Source organism: Anopheles gambiae, chromosome 3 (genome assembly GCF_943734735.2).
Source record: "Anopheles gambiae chromosome 3, idAnoGambNW_F1_1, whole genome shotgun sequence".
NCBI lineage: Eukaryota > Metazoa > Arthropoda > Insecta > Diptera > Culicidae > Anopheles > Anopheles gambiae.
The window spans coordinates 20,092,366-20,111,658 of record NC_064602.1 but is presented as its reverse complement, the minus strand read 5'-3'; the positions used below and the strand labels follow the sequence as shown (position 1 = coordinate 20,111,658).

The 19,293-nt window shown below is 44.4% G+C and overlaps 2 protein-coding genes across 3 annotated transcripts; both read right to left on the bottom strand.

The window, feature by feature from the left end:
* Positions 1-994: 994 nt before the first annotated feature.
* On the bottom strand, positions 995-5,189 carry LOC133393096 (mucin-5AC-like). Of its 2 annotated transcripts, XM_061656551.1 has the most exons (3): positions 4,821-5,189; positions 4,056-4,525; positions 1,922-3,907 (listed from the first exon to the last, which is right to left on the bottom strand). In XM_061656551.1, the coding sequence occupies exons 1-3, from the start codon at positions 4,830-4,832 to the stop codon at positions 2,053-2,055; spliced, it is 2,337 nt and encodes a 778-aa protein (XP_061512535.1). In that variant the 5' UTR covers positions 4,833-5,189; the 3' UTR covers positions 1,922-2,052. The 2 variants fall into 2 exon arrangements, with proteins under 2 accessions (XP_061512534.1, XP_061512535.1); XM_061656550.1 differs by having other exon boundaries at positions 995-4,525.
* A 7,036-nt stretch (positions 5,190-12,225) lies between these two features.
* Positions 12,226-13,664, bottom strand: LOC4578396 (zinc finger protein 512B). The gene is made up of 2 exons (XM_001238171.3): positions 13,557-13,664; positions 12,226-13,376 (listed from the first exon to the last, which is right to left on the bottom strand). The coding sequence occupies exons 1-2, from the start codon at positions 13,560-13,562 to the stop codon at positions 12,801-12,803; spliced, it is 582 nt and encodes a 193-aa protein (XP_001238172.3). The 5' UTR covers positions 13,563-13,664; the 3' UTR covers positions 12,226-12,800.
* Between the last annotated feature and the right edge of the window lie 5,629 nt (positions 13,665-19,293).

Sequence of the window (19,293 nt, the reverse complement as noted above, 5' to 3'; positions counted from 1 at the left end):
GGCAGTTCTGATTCTGTTACCGGAACAAATTGCAATTCCCAGGTCGATCCCGATTCTGGAGCCAATTTTGATTCAGAAACCTATGCCGATTCCGAAAAGTTTTTGCCATAGAGAGTATCAATTAATATATTGCTTAATTATTTGCGTTCGTATTCAAAATGATATACTTTAATTCATTCTTATTTTTAATCAACGTCATTGCAAAATTTAGCTTTTTTTTAAAGTATTTTTTTAAAGATGTATACAATATCTACCTGCATTGAATAAAAGAGCATTATAAGGAAAATAAGGAGACTTGGTGAATAATTGCAGTACATATGAGTGTATTGTGATATCACTACATATATTTTGATACTTATCACGGATTCAAAAACTTTTTTCTCCTAAACAAATTAAACACATTTAAAATTCCTTTTCCCAAATTGTTGTGTTAACTTTATTACGAATTTTGTATCAACAGTTTGATGTTCATCATGTTGAGATTGAGGTTTATAAATGTGCAAATTTCAAATCAATAGCAAATTCCCGAGCAGACAAAATAGTATTATATAGCCAATTACAACCACATCTTCTTCTTCTTCTTTACCACACAACCGTTGTCGATGTCAAGGCCTGTCTGTACACCACCACTAGTGGGGCTTGGCTATCAGTGATTTAGTTACTACCATAGCAGGATAGTCAAGTCCTACGTATGGGAACCTTGAACCTATGAAGGGGTAAGTTGTTAAAGTTGTACGAGTTGACGACTGTACCACCAGACCGGCTCACACATCTCACCGTTAACACATCTAGATTTCCCAAATCGTTCCGGGGAAATAACTTTCCAATTGAAATGCTCAAATTTAAAAGTTCCATCGTAGTTCAATTAGAAAGTTTATAATGTAGTTGGCACACACCATAGCTCTTCCCATGAGATCCGACTATATTTTACTTCTTGCAAGGTTGTCATCATACCATTTCATTTGCAAGAAAAATGAGCAAATACACCATATCGTTTTAGCAATGATTAGATTTTCGACTTACAATTTATTGACGGCATGCGGTAGGGCCCAGTGCCAGATTTTTCGCAAAAACACAACCTGGCGCGGGGCACAAACTGCTAGTTGCCCTTTTTAATTATACAAGGTATAAACGTAGCGCAAAAAACGCGAAACATTAGTGTGAGGCGTAAAGCTCGCGGACCGTTGCCAGACCAGCCCACAAGCGAATGGGGCGAACGGTGTATACATTCTTAAACCACTAATCAACAACACAAAACACGCTAACACGACACGCACACGGTTACGGCGCAGAGGGGTGTAATGTTTAAAAAAAATTGGAGGAAAATGAAGAACTAAGGAAGGAAGTGTTTAACAAAACAAAAATACAACGTATCAAACACAAAATATAACAAAAAAACACGCGTTGGCGGGAAAACATGATCCACTGAACGAAAACGATAACACGGGTGACGTTCGCTTCCTTTTCTGTGTTCAGCGCTTGCCTTGCTTCTTACATCATCATCCTTACACAGCAGGATATGATGCTACAGTGAGGGTTGGGTGTAGGGTTGGGCTATGATGGCGAGTTTCCTGGTACAAGGCAGGAAAGGGTTGTGTTTCCCGGTAGATGGCAGCACCCTTTGGTTTATTCAATGCCTCTTATGCGTGCGTAACGCTGGACGCGCAACGGGTAGTTTGGAAATTGAAAGCTTGTAGTACATGCGCATCACGCAATCACGCGTATCAATGCGCATGGCGATAGAGAGCAGTCGCTAAGCAATAACAAAAAAAGATGGACATTTTTATGAAGAACTTCCACCTGGAAGTTGCGAAAAATAAATAACTCCGAGGCATAAAAGGTTTAAGGGGTGTGCTTTCCACTCCCCAACGCCCAAAGAAAAACGGCAAAAAATGGAGTCAATTTTCCCGCCAGACCCCTAGCTGTCGAGAGATCAGGGCGAGGAGTGACCGTACTGGGTCGATGCCCCTGCGTACACATCGCTCGAAGCGGCCGCCGATGCGTCGTCGTGGAAGTGGAACGCGCTGCCGCTGGCAGGTGGATCGTACGAGCTTACGACACTTCCGTCCGGTCCGGCAGCACCACCGCCGTACTCGGCGCTGGCGTGCCCTCCGTGGACGGCTGTGTAGTGGTGCTCACTGGCGGAGGACTGCTGCTGGTGGTGGTGGTCGTTGTTACCGCCTCCAATCGGGTGGACATTGTGGAAGTGATAGTGGAACTTGCCGGTAGTACCGTGGTCGTCGTGTCCACCTCCCTGATGGTGGTTGTCGCTGTGGCTTCCGCCGTACTCGGGATAAAGGTGTGCGTCACTGGGGACACTGTAGACGGTGGGCTTGGCGGGGTAGCTGCCCTTGTACTGCTGGCCAAACTGATCGCCTCCGTGCTCGCTGTGGTAGCTGGCGCCTGCGTGGTGGTGATGATGAACGGTTTGCGCGGCCCGATCGCCCGTCGAGGACTGCGCGTGTTCCCCGTACTGCTGGCGGAGCTGATAGGATGGTCCTGAGGTAGGGGCACCGCCTGCACGATACGATTCGACGCCAGCCCGTACAAGATGGGGATCGTGTTTGGTGGCGTGATAGAAGGGAAAGCGGAGTTGTCCAGAAGATCCGGCGCCGTCGTCGTCGTCGTGGTTGTCGTGGTGGGCTTGATCACGAAGATCTTGATGCGCTTCCCCCGGTAGGTGCGCTGGATGTGGATGCGTATGATGGTGGCCCGCGGTGGATAGCGACGGGTAAAGGGACCGTTCCCCCGGTACCGGGTAACCGTGGGTGGTGGCGGTGGAGGTAACGGTGGCAGCGGTTGGTACGGGTCCGGTTGCAGCAGCAGGTCGGTGCGACTTGGCAAAAGCTGGGTGATCGTAGGCTTCTGATAGGACGCCGCCGGCACTGCCTCGTGCGTCTCCCGCGGTGGACTGTGAGGGTGGATAGCGGGCAGCGTCGGGCTTCTCATACCGTGGGTACGACTCCCGTACGGTTTGGAATGGACGGGGCGTACGGTCGTTGTGGTCGTAGGCTTTGCCGTGGTGGTAGTGGTGGTTGTTGTGGTGGTGGTGGAGGTCGTCGTGGTCGTGCTGCGCACCTTTTTGGGCTTCTTGGTCCGCTTCGAGACCGGCTTGGAATCCCGCCTCGAGTCCCGCTTGGTGTGTCGTTTCGAGCCCGGCCTGGAATCCCGCTTCGAACCCTGCCTGGAGTCGCGTTTCGCCTTCACTTTGGTAGCGCGGTACTTCTTCGACTTGGGCGTGCGCTTGGAGTGCCGCGTCTTCGACGTACTGGACGTACGAGTGCGAACCGGTTTCGGGGCCAGCTCCTCCGACTCCTCCGACATTTGCTCCAGCGAGTCCAGCTCCTCCGTCAGATCCTGATACTCGTCCAGATTCTCCCGATCCTCCGACTCCTCCAGCGACTGTGACTCTTCCACCGACTCCTCGATCGTATTGGTGAGCCGCGAATCTTCCTCGCTGCTGGAATCGCTGCTGCTGCTGGTGGAGGTGGTGCGCGGTGGCGAAGCGGTACCCCTCACCGATGGCCGATGGCGCTGACGGCGCAGCCGATGAAGGTTTGCCTCCGGCGACGCCTGTCGCAACGGTATAGGGCGTATCCGGGGCACGGGCGAACGCGGCCGAGTGGAGTTGGCTAGCGTCAATGCCGAAGTCATACGGCTCGGCCGCCGGCTGGAGCGCATCAGGCTCAGGTCCGTACTGGCCAGCCGGATGCGCACCGGCTTGAACTTGAGCACCACCGCCATATCGTTGGTCCCCGGTGCGTCCCCGGTGGTACTGTTCCGCGGCCTGATCCAGTCCCGGCGCCGTTGGCTTACGATGCTGCTGAGGATGCTGCCGCTTCGGCTGCTGTGCGGGGGGGCGCTGGTGGGAGTGGTAGTACTGTGGAGGGTGCTGGTATTCTTCCAACTGTTGAAGTGAAGAAGGACTTGGTTTACTGAACGTGCTCTCAGTAGGGGATGCAGTGTGTTCCGCTAGTGCGAGACGGTTTCCTTCCATGGGATTGTAATCGTCGCCAGCGTCGTATACAGAGTGTATGGGAAACGAGTGTACGTACTCTTGGACCTCCTGGGCCGTGCTCGCGTGCACCTGCGACGACGCTGGGTCCGCGTCCGCCGGCTCGGCCGACGGACTCGGACGCCCGCCGTCGTCGGTCGGGGAGGAGGCCACGGTCGCCACCGTACTCTCGACCGGTACGGCGACGAGCGTCGGGACGGGCACCGGGACGGGCTTGGCGACCGGGACCGGCACCGGGACCGGTTCCGGTACCTTCACCGGGAACGGTACCGGCACCTGGACCGCCACCGTTTTCGTGATCTTGACCGTTTTCGGGGGCAGCTTGTGCTTGCCGACGTAGAACCCGAGATCGATCAGCTTTTCGCTCGCCCGCTCCAGCTCGGTAAAGTTTTGATTCATCTCATTGATCAGTTCGTGCTGCTCCCGCACGACGTCCTTGTAGTAGTTGCCGAGTGCCGCTTCACCCAGCGCCCCGCCAACCAGTACCAGCGCACACAGTACCACGAACACCTGCACACCGTGGAGAAGGATAGGGGGAGTCGAGATATGTGTGAGTGGAGCAGAGAGCGGAGAGAGGGAGAGCGAGAGCGAGAGCGGATGTAAATGTGAGAGTGAAAGAATGGGAGAGAGTGAATGAGAGAGGAACAAAGAAGGAAAGAATTAGTACAGCTCATCATCAGATGCGAAGGTCACTGCGCTTCGCGTTGCTTAGTAACTGAGAGCAGCTGTCAAAACAAGCACTACACTCTAAGCACACACTACTATCGCAGCTCGTCGCCGTACTCGTACAGAACGAATCACTTACAAAATTTAACATTGTGTTTGTGTGTTTTGGAACTGCGTGTCTAAAAGGGTAAACCCGCTCCAAATCACGTCAAGTCGGGATTGGACGATCGGGTTGCTGCTGCTTTCGCTGCACTGCGCTCGGCGGTCTTCGGTCAGTTCATCGATCTTTCTGAAAGCGTTCTTCAGTGTTCTTCAGGCACTTTCACTCTTCACACACAGCACTATCACTATCGGTGTACTACTATTAGAGTACTATCAGTACTATCACTATCACCCACACACACACACAGGTTCTCACAAAAGGGTCTTTCACACCACACGAGCTTCGGTCGAGACAATAGGACCTGCTCGAACGGATATCGTACTCCACACTGTCTAATGGCCGGTCGGTGCTACTTTCTTTTATACTATTTGCACCCAACCCTCGATAACAATGCACTGGCAGGGTTTTTTTTTCTTTCCTTTTAGCCACCTTGCCATCACAAGTTGGCGGAAAAGGGTTTTTGATAGTGTGTTTAGTCGCAGTCCCTACGGTAACGCAAAGGGAGAGAGTGAGTAGCGAAAAGGAAAAAAAGAAGAAAAACAGAGAACAACTGTTTACCGCCAACGCTTGCGGGGCCAGGAAGCGCATCGCGTTGAGCGCATCGCGTTCGCGCCATACTCTAATATGAAAAAAAATTACACGCCAACTGCAACTACGGCGCGCGCGGTAACTACCCAAAGGGAGGCAAGAATGCAACGGAAGCCCCGACGGGCGGACACGCCAATCCCCCCGGTTGTCCAGCGTGGTAGCAAAACTGAACCACGTCCGGCCACAAAACCGAAAGCGAAAGGCCAACGGACAAAGGGCCGGCCAGCCGGCCAGCTCGGTGCGCAATTTGTGCGCAGCGAAATTGTCCAAATTACGCAATGGCCTGCCTGGTGCGGAGGAGTTTTTACGCGGAACTGCCAACGGGAGCACGCGTCGATTTGATGAGGTTTGCCCTGCGCATCTGGTACGAAGTCAAACAGACGCGGTTATACCAGGGACGGTGGTGAGGCATTTGATATCTATTTTTGCGTTTCTGCCAGCCAGTGAGTGCAATCAATCAAAAGGGCTAGATGGTTTTTGGAGCTTCGAGTCGAATCGGTAAGTGGTTACTTTTGCCATTGGGATTTATTTGGGAAAGCACTGCAGTTATAGGTATTATGATACTGCTGGCTGATGCTCTAGTTCCATGCTTTTTGTAGTAAACAAATGTCTGGGATGTCTATTTTTCACCTAAAACGATCCAAATACATATTGTTCAGCTTATACTCATCAAAATCCTATTGGCATTAGTGAATTGATTCCTGTTCTGTCGGAATTGTTTGGAGGCAAAAATGTCGGAACATCAAATTCCAGTTTGATCACATTTGAATATGTTCAATATTTGTCAAAATTCCGGAATTTCTGGAATCAAACCAAACAATAAAATATCTTTCAGAGCTAGAGATATACTGACTTCGAAGACTCAAGCAGTCACTACGTTTACCAAATGTAGATTCGAGTCTCTGACAGTGTAATTTAAGATATTTGGAAGGATCTAATGCTTCACCAAATCCAATGCTCATAGTTCCTCATAGTAAGTGAAAGTTGTAATATCATAATAAGCTTCTTTTAATGTTGGGAAAGTTAAAATATTTCATTTTTTTTTTCGAGATTACGAAACATTCAAATATTGAACATGAAATTCTCATAAAAACATTATTATTTTCAATAATTAAATCATACATGAACATCAACATAAATATCAATATTGTTGACCAAACATCCCTGTTTGTTCAATACCAATGACAGAACAAGGTGTCATCTATGCAATGAGCTGATCATTAGTTCAATCTATTTAGTACAGGCAGCTCCAAGCAGTCCCCATCGTGAGCTTAACTTCAAAGCTTTGGTTCAAAATATCTTAGATGACTGCAGTTTTCTCTTTACATTGTTCATAGATAACATTATATATTTTAAGATTTTTTTTTACTTTAATTTAGTATTGAACTATTCCAATTGTTCCCAAATTCTCATCCATGTGTTTTACATACTTATCTTCTCATTTTTCCGATGTTACAACCTCTTCGCAAAATTGGTCTACTGCAAGAGTTTCGTTATTTTTATTCATTTATCGTTAGAATTGAAAATATGACAACGGTCATTAAAATACTATAAATTGCATCTTTGAGCCATTGTTAATTAGTATGACTTGAATGAATAAGTAGTCGATTGCTTGAGCATTATTGTTCGGATATACAGACTCAATTATTTAAGCAGGGAAGTAAGCTTCATGCAGCCTCACTAGTAAACCAACCACAGAAGGTGGTAGCTCGTAACAACGTGGTGCGTATAGCCAAGCGCAAATAGCTAACGATTGAGAGTACAATGCGTAGTGAGAGAGTTTTCTCTAGGGATATTCGATCTCCAGTCCAAGATTCGATCTCCAAGATGATCTGCAAATAGATTTCATCACATAATTTGTAGTTATTCAAATTTCTCAATTATTTTTTGAGACTATCTAAAGCTCAAAGGTCACTGGAATAGACATTTGACAGCATAATAGAAATTAACTATTATGATAAAGTTTATACTAAATTTATTCTTCGGATCAAACTAGCTTTAATCAAAATAACAGTTTCAATAAGTGCTCACATTCATCATAACAATGCGTTTAAGCGGCTCCACTGACTCCTCATGACTTTGTGAGCATTTTCATATTCCGTCGGCAAATGAATGCTTCATTTTTGCCACCAATTAATTACATTTGTACCAAACCACGAACAGGTATGTGAACGAGCCATGCCATACAGCTCGTGCGCGGTGCAGTTCCGTCGGCCGTCACACTCGAGCGCACACTCCACACCACATCCAAAATGCATGCATGCTTCCGTTTTTGATCACTTTGATGCACCACATTCGAAGCCTTCCACGCGTGTAAGTGTTGATTTTGGCCACCGAACAAATCCTGGTACGCACAAGCACAAACAGTACGCCAGTTTACACTTAGCAAGGTGGGGTGAAAATCTGGGCCACTTGCACGTTAGGCTAGTCGGGCAGGGAAATACAGTGAAGTGGATAAGGAAAAAAGGTGGCTTCCTCCTTGCAACCACACCACCGGTACCGGTTGGCCCTTTGGCGCTGCGAATCGTTACGAGAGCAACAAATAAATGCAAAACCAACACCACCACCACCACTGTGCGTGTGATTGTTGTTCAACGGTGGGGCCGATAGGAAAACTGTTCCTCCTGCTCGGCATACCCAACTCACAGGCGCACTTATATCATACACCCTGAAGAGGAAACACTTGAACAGTTGACCGGACTTGGATGATTTTCCACCCTAACTTATCAGCCCCCCATCACTACCGAGGTCATCATCGTGCAGAGAAGTGTAGTAAGTGTGTAGACTAACTTAATTACACTTTGACTGCAGGTGCCTGCAGGAGGTCTCCTTGGCTTGGGCGTAGACGATGCATCGTTTGAACCGGTTTCGTGAAAGTGTACTTCGCTCAACTTCGCATACCGAGGGGCAAGGGGGTACGCTTTAGTCGTGTCTCAACTCCCTTTTCTCCGTGCATATTCAATCGATTAATAATTGGTGGGCTTCATGCACCTATCCGGTGTTGATTGGAAGATCAAAAGGGATGTCCGTCGCTCAGCCAGTGCTCTGTCGTGGACCTTTGGCTCGTGGATTATGAGCGTGGAAGCGTGCAGCAGCAACTTGCACTGGTGCGGTACTTCCGCATGCTTACAAGTAATGCGACGCTTTTAGCATTGGAATGTGATCGGAATAGACTTGGAACGGAGGTACTCTTAACCGGTTTGATGGCAATAATTGTTCAATTATGCAATATCTGCCAACGTGTGACAAAGTTATTTTTGATTGCACGTTAAGGGATGTTGTTTGAAATGCATCGGGATTTGACTGAGAGTGGCATTAAGGATAATGTGTTGAAATGGACATGGTTAGTGTTGGTTTCTTGGAGTTGGCCCTAATGTGTTTTTCTATAAAGCACTTTATTGTAATATTCAGTGTATCCAAGATCAACGGTTATTAGATTAAGGAAAAGGTACAATTTACTACAATACAAAGATCGTCTCATAGTGGAGTATAATGTGTTGATCTGCTTGGCTTTATATATCTACTTTACACCCCAAAATTCAAAGAGGTGAATGATGCCAATTGACTTAAAATCTCTACAAAAAATCTTTTTTCTATGTGGAATGAATTTGATTATATTTGAACAGAAGACTCTGCAGTGTGTGTGTGGCAAAGAGTTTGAAAAGACATTTGTTGTGAGAGTTCTGTTATAATTCAGTTGAAATAATTGGATTTTTAGCAATATGGAATGCAAGAAACATTTTTGATATTTCAATGTGTTCGCATTGGGTTAGCACACGCATAGGGGCACACACATAGGGTCCGAGCTAATCGGAAGCAAAGCAGACGTTTACTTCCTGTCGCAAGAACCACACAACAAGATCGTCGGTTCTGCTGAGCGAAACATCGCAGAACACATTTTATGCTGAGTAAGCATAAAATGTGTCATACCCGATCTTGCAGCGATCACCAGCATCTATCAGAAATGGAGCATCCGCCAAAAGACAACATCATGGAACACAAGTCCGAAGTGTCCGAACATCGTGGAGTATCGGCGTGATAGGCTTACAGTGGTTGGTATTCAAAATCGGACACTTTTTAGGAAATTCACATCGAAGTCCAGCCGCTGTTCCTACTTTGCGATCGATACAGCATTTTCCTAGAATTATAAATCGTCATAAAAACTGTGCAGTGGGCTTCTTTTATTACATTTCTACACGGGAATGGCCACGGAATGTACACGTACATGTAAAAATAAAATTTTGTATAGGAATAACGGGGGGAACATTCTTCATAGTATAAAGAGTGTCCGAATTGGAAGTGTCCTATTTGGAATACCCACCACTGTAGGTTCGAACTAGTTAGAACTAGGTAGTTTAAGTTAGATCAGAATGGTAGCTCACCATTAACCATAGACTTGCTAAGTTGATTGAGAATTTGTTTTAATAAATGAAATGAATTTAATGTGACAGGGTTTCTTTACAATTTTTTTTATACTTTTGAAATTTTGATTTTGATGTTTTTTTCCTCTTATGTTATAATATGCTTCAGTATGTATGTAATTTTTCTCAATTATTTTTATAACATTTATATTTTATATCATTGTTGGGCAGCGTAACCAAAAACATAATTCGGTAAACAGTTAATAGTTTGTGAAATCGATTTAATTTGTTTAAAAAAACACTAAAAAATGGTAAGACTGATTCCAAAAATATGTGGGAATTAGTAAATAAGTCGTGAGACGATAAATACTAATCGAGAAACATTACCTATGATTGGTAACTCTGTAACAACCATAATTGAAGTTAAGAAAAGAGTAAATAGGAATAAACAAAAAATAAAAAAATAAACAATAAAAACTAATTTTTGGTTTAACTACCCGAAATAACCGTACGATCGTATCACGATTGTATCTTATCTTGAACTTGATCCATCTTGACCTTTTTTCGTACAGTTAACACCTTTACTTAGTACATAATATAAGATCTTTGTTCTGATAAGGTCATAATTAAATCATATTGATGATCTACTGCATGCTAAACCATCTGATTACCACGCTACAAATAGCTTAATTAAACATTAAACAATTATCGAGCCATTATCTAAGCGCCCTTTTTATCCTCTCGCTTGTTGCTGCAATAGATCACACTGGCGAACGACGAGTGTACTAATTGTATGTTATCATTCAAGATCTGTACCGTACCGGGGCACTTATTAATCACTGCAGCAGCTTTTGATCGGATGTAGCAAAACATTTTATCTGATTTTAAAGTGCGTTGGGTGGGAACCATTTGAGCCATTTGCGCTTGCCGTCGCAGCTAGTGGACGTTTAGTTATGATTATTAGTACGCTTAGATTCCATCTAATGATAGTGCCGGTGTAAACATGAGCAGTTCCATTGAGCATAAACAATGCAGGTGTCTCGTGAGTCATAGTTGGTGGGAGAGTTGAGCAAACGGGTGATTTGTTTGTTTACATTTTGCGATGGGGGGAAAATGGGGAAATTTGTTGGTAAGTTTGTGGCATATGACTGTGATTAATTGAGCAATTGGGTTTGTTTTGTATGAATTTTCCGACCCACTTACCTGAAAAATATTTCCATCACGGGCCGTCCGTGGGAAATTCGGATTATCCATGCGTAACTGAAAAGCGCCTAAATGTCTGCAATATGTACTACAGCTATAAATTTATTATGGCACACTACAATGAGAAGGTCGTGGTCATAGGAAAAATAACTAAAAATGTGGAAAATCTCTGGATGATTTCATTGTGGACTGGACAATTGAAAATGCTATTTGAGACAGATTTCTCATGAATCAGATGGGAATATGGAAAATTCCCATTCAGACTTGAATTTCCATTCGAAACTAGCACTTGTCAGGAACTGGTCAGACGTAGCGCAAATGACACGACTGCTTTTGACAAAGAAGAAGTGTATAATGCTTTTATGCTAAAAACTGTAAAAACAAGGTTTATTTAAAGAAAATTATTACTGTAAAAATTTCACAAACAAAGAAGAATTTCAACAGCGGGTCCATTATTCAAGATGCAGCCGTCTTCTGAAACCCCTTCTTTGTACATTCTTTATTGTACATGAATTAGCTACTGTTCATTAGGCAACAATGTACAACGATCATCGCGCAAGATCATCCGCTCCCTGGGATGCGCTCCTCTGCTCTACAAGCCGTCTTCATCTAGATGGCCCTTCAAAGCAACGCATAAATTGCAATGCGCCACAGCACCACCACCACCCCAACCCAGTGGCACTGGCATAATTGATGCAAAAAGGTACGGTTTTTCACTTTCAAAATCTATCATCCGTCGCGCACGTACCTTGACCTCGCACAATGGCAGTGGGTCCCACCAAAACACGGGCTAGCTTGGCGGGTTACGGCACCATTGTGCCGAGGCGAGTGTGGCGATCCGTGCCTGGGCATTCCACCGAAATCGACCGATCGATCGGAAGACATCCATCAGATCGTCCAGTTGGTGTACGGGGAGACGACTACTGGTGTAGGAGATTGGACGGTTGGTGCCGTGCATTGTGCTGTCGATCGTTTGCACCTTTGGAGTAGATCCATCTTAATGGTAAAAGGTCGTGCCAATGATGAGTAGCTCGGTAGTGTAGCTAAGTAGGTCATTTGTTGGACTTAAAGAGCATAATTAGCATAGCTCAGCAGTAGCAAGAATTTGAAGAACCTTTATTGCTGTGGCGAAGAAGATGTTAAGGTAATTCCCAACAAGAATCAGAGGATGGTTTTGGAATTCGATTGTGATACATTCTTTCTGTTGCGAACGGTTCAAAGACTTAGTATTAAATATTTTTATATTTTTTATTACATTTTTTAACATGTCTCATCTGTTTCTTGGGAAAGTTATCTTTTTTTTACATGTGCCCTTACACAACCGTGTAAGACAGGGTAAAATAATTTATGTACAGCTGACGACAACACGCTGCAAACTGGATGAGGGAAGACGCGGTCCGGTCGACATTCTCGGCCATAAGAGCTTGGGGATTGCTTTGGGCATGCTGGTTGGAGGTTGGAGATCACCTAGAAGCTCGAGATTGAGACAGCTGAGCGGGTGCGTTGTAGATCAGGGGACAGAATTGCACTATAGAATGAGCAATGATCGTCGAGATCGTTGAAAGAAGATGCGTGTAAGATGAGCATAGGGGATGTGCAGTACAGAGTCATCACAGCGAGGAACGTTGTTGCCAAACCGAGGATCACAATCAAACGGTACTGGTGTGTATGTGTGCGTGAGAGAGTGTGTTGCTGTGTGTAATGGTGTGAGTGTTTTGGGACGATATGTTTGGCGCATGTTCACCATTCAGACGGTGCAACATCTCACCCAGGTGGATGGTTTAGTTACCAGTTGGGTTGGAATTTACCACGAGTGGAACTCCGAGTACGAGTGGGAATGAGGCTCCCAGCCGTGCGACTTGACCACCACCGGAACATGCTTCTCGACGTACACTGGCTTCTTCACGACGACCGGGACATGCTTCTCAACGTGCACCGGGTACGGCTTCGGCACCTCGACGTACTCCTTGTGCACCACCTTCACCGGGACCTTGACTGGGTACGGCACTGGACGGTCAACGTGCACCGGCACATGCTTCTCGACGTACACCGGGACCTTCTTCTCCACCACGACTGGCACGTGCTTCTCGACGGTGACCGGGTACGGTACCTTCACCGGGTACGGGACGTGCTTCTCCACCTCGACCGGGTACGGGACGTGCACCTTCTTGGTGATGGTCGTCACATGAGGCTCCTCCCAGCCGTGGGACTTGTGCGAGTCCCAGCCGTGCGATTCGTATCCGTAGCCCAGATCCCACAGGCCACGCTTTTCCTGCTTCTTCTCGCCGTTCGCTTCGGCCTCAGCCGGTGCCTCAGCATCCTTCTTCTTGATCTCGGCACTCGCCACCAGAGCAATCGCCATCACAAACACTACGAAACCCTGGAGAGTGGAGAAATGGAGATGCAAAGGAAATGCATTGTATTAGTTTTGGAGGTTCATCACTGAATGCAGATCAATGTTGGGAAGCTGTCCCGTATTAGTATGTCACTCTTGCACACACAGGAGCAATGTCACTTGATTGGGGCACATTTGATTCTTGGGAAACAATTGCAAACACACCTTCATTTTCAGCTGCTCGTTTTTGCTTCTTCTAAATATCACTCGTTGTACTCGGAGGGTAAACTCACTGAACTGGATGTGAAGACCGAATGATGCTTTTCCAAAACTAACTGGCCATATTTATACGGGTAAAGTTGGCGAGTAAACGACGACCCGCCGAGATCCCACACTTCGATGCCACCGAAAAACAATCGGTTGGGGTTTTGTGTTGTGTCCCGCGTCATTCTCTTTCTCGTTCGCTCTCTCTCTCTCTCTCTCTGTGGGGCACTAGTGCTAGCCTTCGCCATGCGCCAGCATAAAAGGGAGAGGGCGAACATTTGTGGCAGTGTGTCGTCAAATTATGCCACCAAAGATCACTTGCACTTTGCCCCACCGCGCGCGCGCAACAAAACCGTAGCCGTGGTTGGCCCGCCGAACGCTAGAACGCGTTCGGATCTCCCTCTTTCGAGCCACACGGGGCCCCCCAAGCTTTGGGGCCAACCAGCTCTATAGCAGTGTGTGTTCGTGTGTGTGTGTGGGGCAACTCATGTGTAAACAGTTTTGTCGGTCCCGGTCAAGTTTTTGGCGCGCATTCGCTGCCTGACGTCCGAGCCGAACCGGTGTGGTTTGTGGAGGCGCCACACAACCAGAGTGGGGAGGATACTGGAGAACCCCCCCCTGACGAGGCACCCCGAATCTGCATGGAATGACACTGTAACGTGTAACGATTGCTCATCACCTGGAATCAGCTGATTGTGCTCCTCACCCCACTGTGTGGCTTATCTTTTCACTTTCAATTCAGCCGCGATCGTCACTCGATTTGTGGGGAGGGGTGAAGAGAAGCTGTCGTTTTTTTTCCTCCACTAACAACCTGTGGGGTGTGATTTGGCACGCACAAAAACAAGCGCACCGGGCACCCTGCTTTTGAATGCGAAATGTAACTCCCGGCACCCAGGTTTGGGTTAAATTTAGGCCAAACAACTTCACGCTGGCGGGCGGGTTTCTCGGTTGGAAATTCGTTCGCTTTCAGTTTCGTTCCATGCGGCGAGGGGGCAGGGGAGGAGGAGAGTGTGGGTTGTAAACGGGTTCTGAGGTCGTTTGCGTATCGGGAAGCGATGCGCGTGCATCGGCGAGTCGCGAGGCTCGCGCCAAAGATTAGTCGATTGGAGGTTTCCGTATGCGTTAGCAGTGCGTAGCCGGTGTGTGGTGGCTTTGTTATGTTTTGTTTTTAGCATAAATGTTACATTTCGAGTTGTGCACTTGCGTTGGTAATGCAGTTTTTTTCGACAGCATTGCAACATTAACGCTCAATTGTGTGTTTAATTGATCGAGATGTGTTAGATCTTGTTGAGTTGGATTGGATAGTTCGAGTTTTGTGTGTTAGAAATCAGTCATGTTTTTTGTTATTGTTTGTGCTGAGAGACTCATTTACTGTTACTGTGTGAGCAAGGAGTGTAATTGATAGTACTTAAGCTTTATTTTTATTTTTAAACAAGTCAAATTATCCACTTAGGTAAGTGGATTAAACAGAAGATATCAAATATTTTGCAGGCTGGTATTCTGTATCGTAGCACTACAATGAACTTATAAAATATTTAATGTAGATTAAAATAAATTCCAACATAAAACGAAACTCTGAGCAAACAATTAAAATGATCAAAAAGAACTTAAACATATGGACAACTAAGATATACGTTAAGAATTTAAGAATATTTTATCAAATATTCGTGAACAATATACGCAAAATCAGGTTGTAAACACAACCAAGCACTTCAAGAGCAAATTGATCTGATCAAATCTGAAGATGAAATTACATATTATGAAATTCAAGCTATAAAATATAAAATAAAATTACGTGATAGTAAAATATGTGTCAGTGTACGGAAGATTAGATGATTGTTTGAGTAAAAAAAAAACTTTAAAAATAATATTTAAATAGCAGAACAACGAAATGAAACAGGACAAGCAAAGAGTCAAATAATTCATAGCACATTGGGATCTTTTTACTTGCAGGAGTGTATACATCGTGAGTTTAGTTTCAATATTTATAAATTAAGGTTGTAAAGGTTTTGATACAATAAAAAGGAATTTGAAAAAAGTAAAGATTTTGTCTCTTACTTTGGTAACAAATATTGACATAATTGCTGTTCAACTCATCATTAAAAAATGAAATAATAAAATTAATCCACGTAAATATTGACAAACATTTCGACTTGTAATTATACTTCTTCAGCTCTTTTGTTATTTTGTTCAGTCTTGTCTGTTGATGCTAAACCGGCTCGCTACTCAAAATATCGGTCAATTTGGGCGGCTTCCAGTGATTGATAAGTGGATTTGCCCCGAAACCGCTCGAGAGCATTAAAATTATGCTCCAGCAAGGGAGAGCAAATTAGGGCAAAATGTTACATAAAGTGTCATTTAAAGCGAAAATTTTAACTGCTTCTGATCTGATTAAGCCACCCCGTTTGATAGCCGCCTGAAAACCAGTTCTTACAAACGACGGCTCAAAGTTAAGCCATACTTTGAAAGGAATTAACGGAGTCTTTGCACCTAGAGTAAACACTGTTCAATCTGCCCTTGTTTATCTGCATTTGTGCAAATTGTTAACCTGTGGCTGTAGTTACAAGCATGCGAACATCATCATCCACAGATCCATGGCTGAGCAAAACAAGACACAAGTGGACGGAGCGTGTAAATTGCAATTTAACATCTAAATTAACGGCCGAAATTAATTGCCACGCTCACACGCGGCATGGCCACTCAAAAAAAAAAAAAAAAAAAAAAAAGCCGCAACAACGGCACCGCGCACAGCCATTTCAGTAGCGCATTTAGCACATTTACTTTAATGATGGCTTGTGTCACCCCGATACCGATTGTTGGTTTTGCTTGAGTGTGTTTCGTTGGTCGCAAAATTTACCCCACCAACAGCAGCGGCAGCAGCAGCAGCAGCAGCAGGGACAGCAGTGAAACAATAAGCTGAGCAATCTGGCGCTGCATTTTATTAAATGCACAACTTAAACCGGCGACCATGCGCAACGGGCTGGGAAACAAAGTGTACCGATTGATACCGTTTCTATTGTCACACTGCGGTCGCTGGCCGTCTAGACCCGCAGCAGGGTGACTTCACGGTTCGTGGAGTAACGGCAAACCTGTAGCAGCATCCGAGGTGAAACAGTTGACAATCTCACGGGATCAACACAGTGGGCCAACGAAGGGCGATGAAGACATTTCGGGACGGTTGGGTGGTTGAATGCAAAATGGTTTCCTTCGCACCGGTGACCTTGTGGCGTCGCAACGCAGGCGAATGAACGGTCGGTGTGGAGTCGAGTTGAGTCGCTTGATGGAAAGATGACGATTTGAGATTAGCGCCAGCGGAAAGCATTTTGGTAAAGTCCATTACCCTTTTTTTCAAGCGCATTGGGAGCGGATTGGGTAATGTGAGATGAGATCCTTTCGCGTTGCTTGTCTATCTGGTGTCCTTGCAATTTCCTGTGTGTGTGTTGCCACAGTTGGCGTGTAGGGAAGCGAATATAATGGAAATTGTGTAGCATTCAAGGGCAAAGTTTTATTTGAGCTTAATCAAGAAAAAAGAGTGATTAGATGTAAAATTTTGAAAAATTGTGAAATATTAGCCTTTGTTTAGGAAAGAAGGATAATGAACAGACAAAAGTAGAAGAAAATTCAAATCTAAGAAATTAATACAATCATACGAGTTTTGGAGCTAGATGTACTTGTAACTGTACTATCTTTTTATTCATGAGTATATACCGTTATGCTTCAAATTACGGACCGCTTTAAATTCCGGACATTCGGCTTGTTTTTATTGAATTTCTTTAAATCCAGCCGCTGGCCATGCCACTTTTAAATTTTTAGATGATTGCCATCATGTACTAGAATCAAATAAAAATGTAACTGACCCCTAGTAGACCCCGATGCCTCAGTAAATAAATATTTTCTGTCGGTCAGTTCATCACAAGAGGCATTCTTAGCAGTTTTGCTAAAATACGGCGCCAGTGTTATTTCTTCGATAATTTCTTTTAATCGCATCCACGTGCATTGAAATACATCAGAATCCATTGTAGAAGTAGTTATGAAGGTGAACACAACAGTGTTTTATCATATTGTGCCCTGAATTTCATTAAATCACGTATTTAATTCTGTCCGGAATTCGAAGCATGATTTTTTTATTTTGTATTAAGTTCCGGCCACCCGAAGCAGGTTGTGTTTAATTGTATAAAAATATATGTTAAGACAGTGATAACAATAAGAAAACGACGATATTTGAAAATTTATGTGCCAAGTGGCTTTGTTACGAACGTGACAATAGAAATTTTTATACTTTTTTCAATTCATATAACATAATAAAATATGATAGTTCAAACGTACTCAAAAACAGATGTAACCATCAAGGAGACAAACATTATTTAATCCTAAACCCTTCAAGTAGGGCCATCTGGTTTTTTGACTTGCATGTTTTAGCAAATTTTATTCATTTCGAACCTGTAACAGTTAACTTAGGATTACTGCATGCACGTGTGTCAAGCTAGACCAATTCCGAGAAGCGTAGGGAAACCCTACATACATGTGTCCCAGGATCATAAAATTTTTAAACCTTAAAATCACTCAAACGCAGATGCTTCAGTAACATTAACCAGATAATTAATTCAAAAAGCAATAAGGTCAAGAATTTGTCAATGATGCATACATTCGGAACATGCACCACAGGATTCAAGTGTTAGGTACAGCTACGCCAAAGGGGAAAACCACCACGCATGCCATCAATGCAACAATTTGTCCTCACCAGAGAAAGCAATAAAAAAAGGATCACATTTCCATCCATAACGCTTGACGTAAAACAGCACATCAGAACCAGAAAACCTCCCAGAAGAATGCGTAGGCGTGGCGAAAAGGAAAAAGGCTAGCGACACAAACATATGCGTAAAAGGAAGAGAAAATAACCTTCCCACAATAGAACTTACAGAAAATAGAGTATAAGAATTCATTTTGAGTTGAAATAAACACTTACAATGCTGACGCCTAACTGTGCACCCGTGTACAGAGTTTTTCTTAACCGCTCAACTAACTTTCCACGACTTCGCGAATTTCGTTATCTGAAATTAATAGGCTTGATGGCCGTACGGAAAAGACCGACAATTCGTGTAGCAGATCTTCGGTTCTACGCATCTACGAGTATAAGAGCAAAACAGCATCCAAACCCCGTTGTTTCTAGGAGGACACCAGCTTCCAGAATCAAGCGTCCAGACCTTAGCACAAATTAAAAGCTAAAAAGGTGTAGTGTGTGAGCAAATTTGAAGATTATAAAAGGAATTTTGAGGCTGTCCGAAATATGAATAAAATCGTCCGTAATTTGAAACATCAGCTCGAAACTGTCCGGCGTCATCAGCGTGTCCGTAATTCGAAGCAGTACGGAACAATCTTATGGAAACAAACATAAGCATTTGTGAAACATAAAGAGACTCAGAATACATAATGCAATAATAAAATGAAAGTAATAGATTAACAACACTCTGAATTCAATGTATTTGTCGTTATTCTGCGGTTCGATGGCCCAAGATACTGATAGATATTCGACTTTGAGTGTCGTCTTCTATTTTTAAATGGTTTCGTTTCAAAGATCAACTGAAACGATCGACAGAAGGTAGATGATAATAGTTTCAATAATAAGATATATTTGCCTATTATTGAGACTGTCTTTACTTCCTGCTTTCAAGGTTGTTTTGCAACGAATATTAATGTT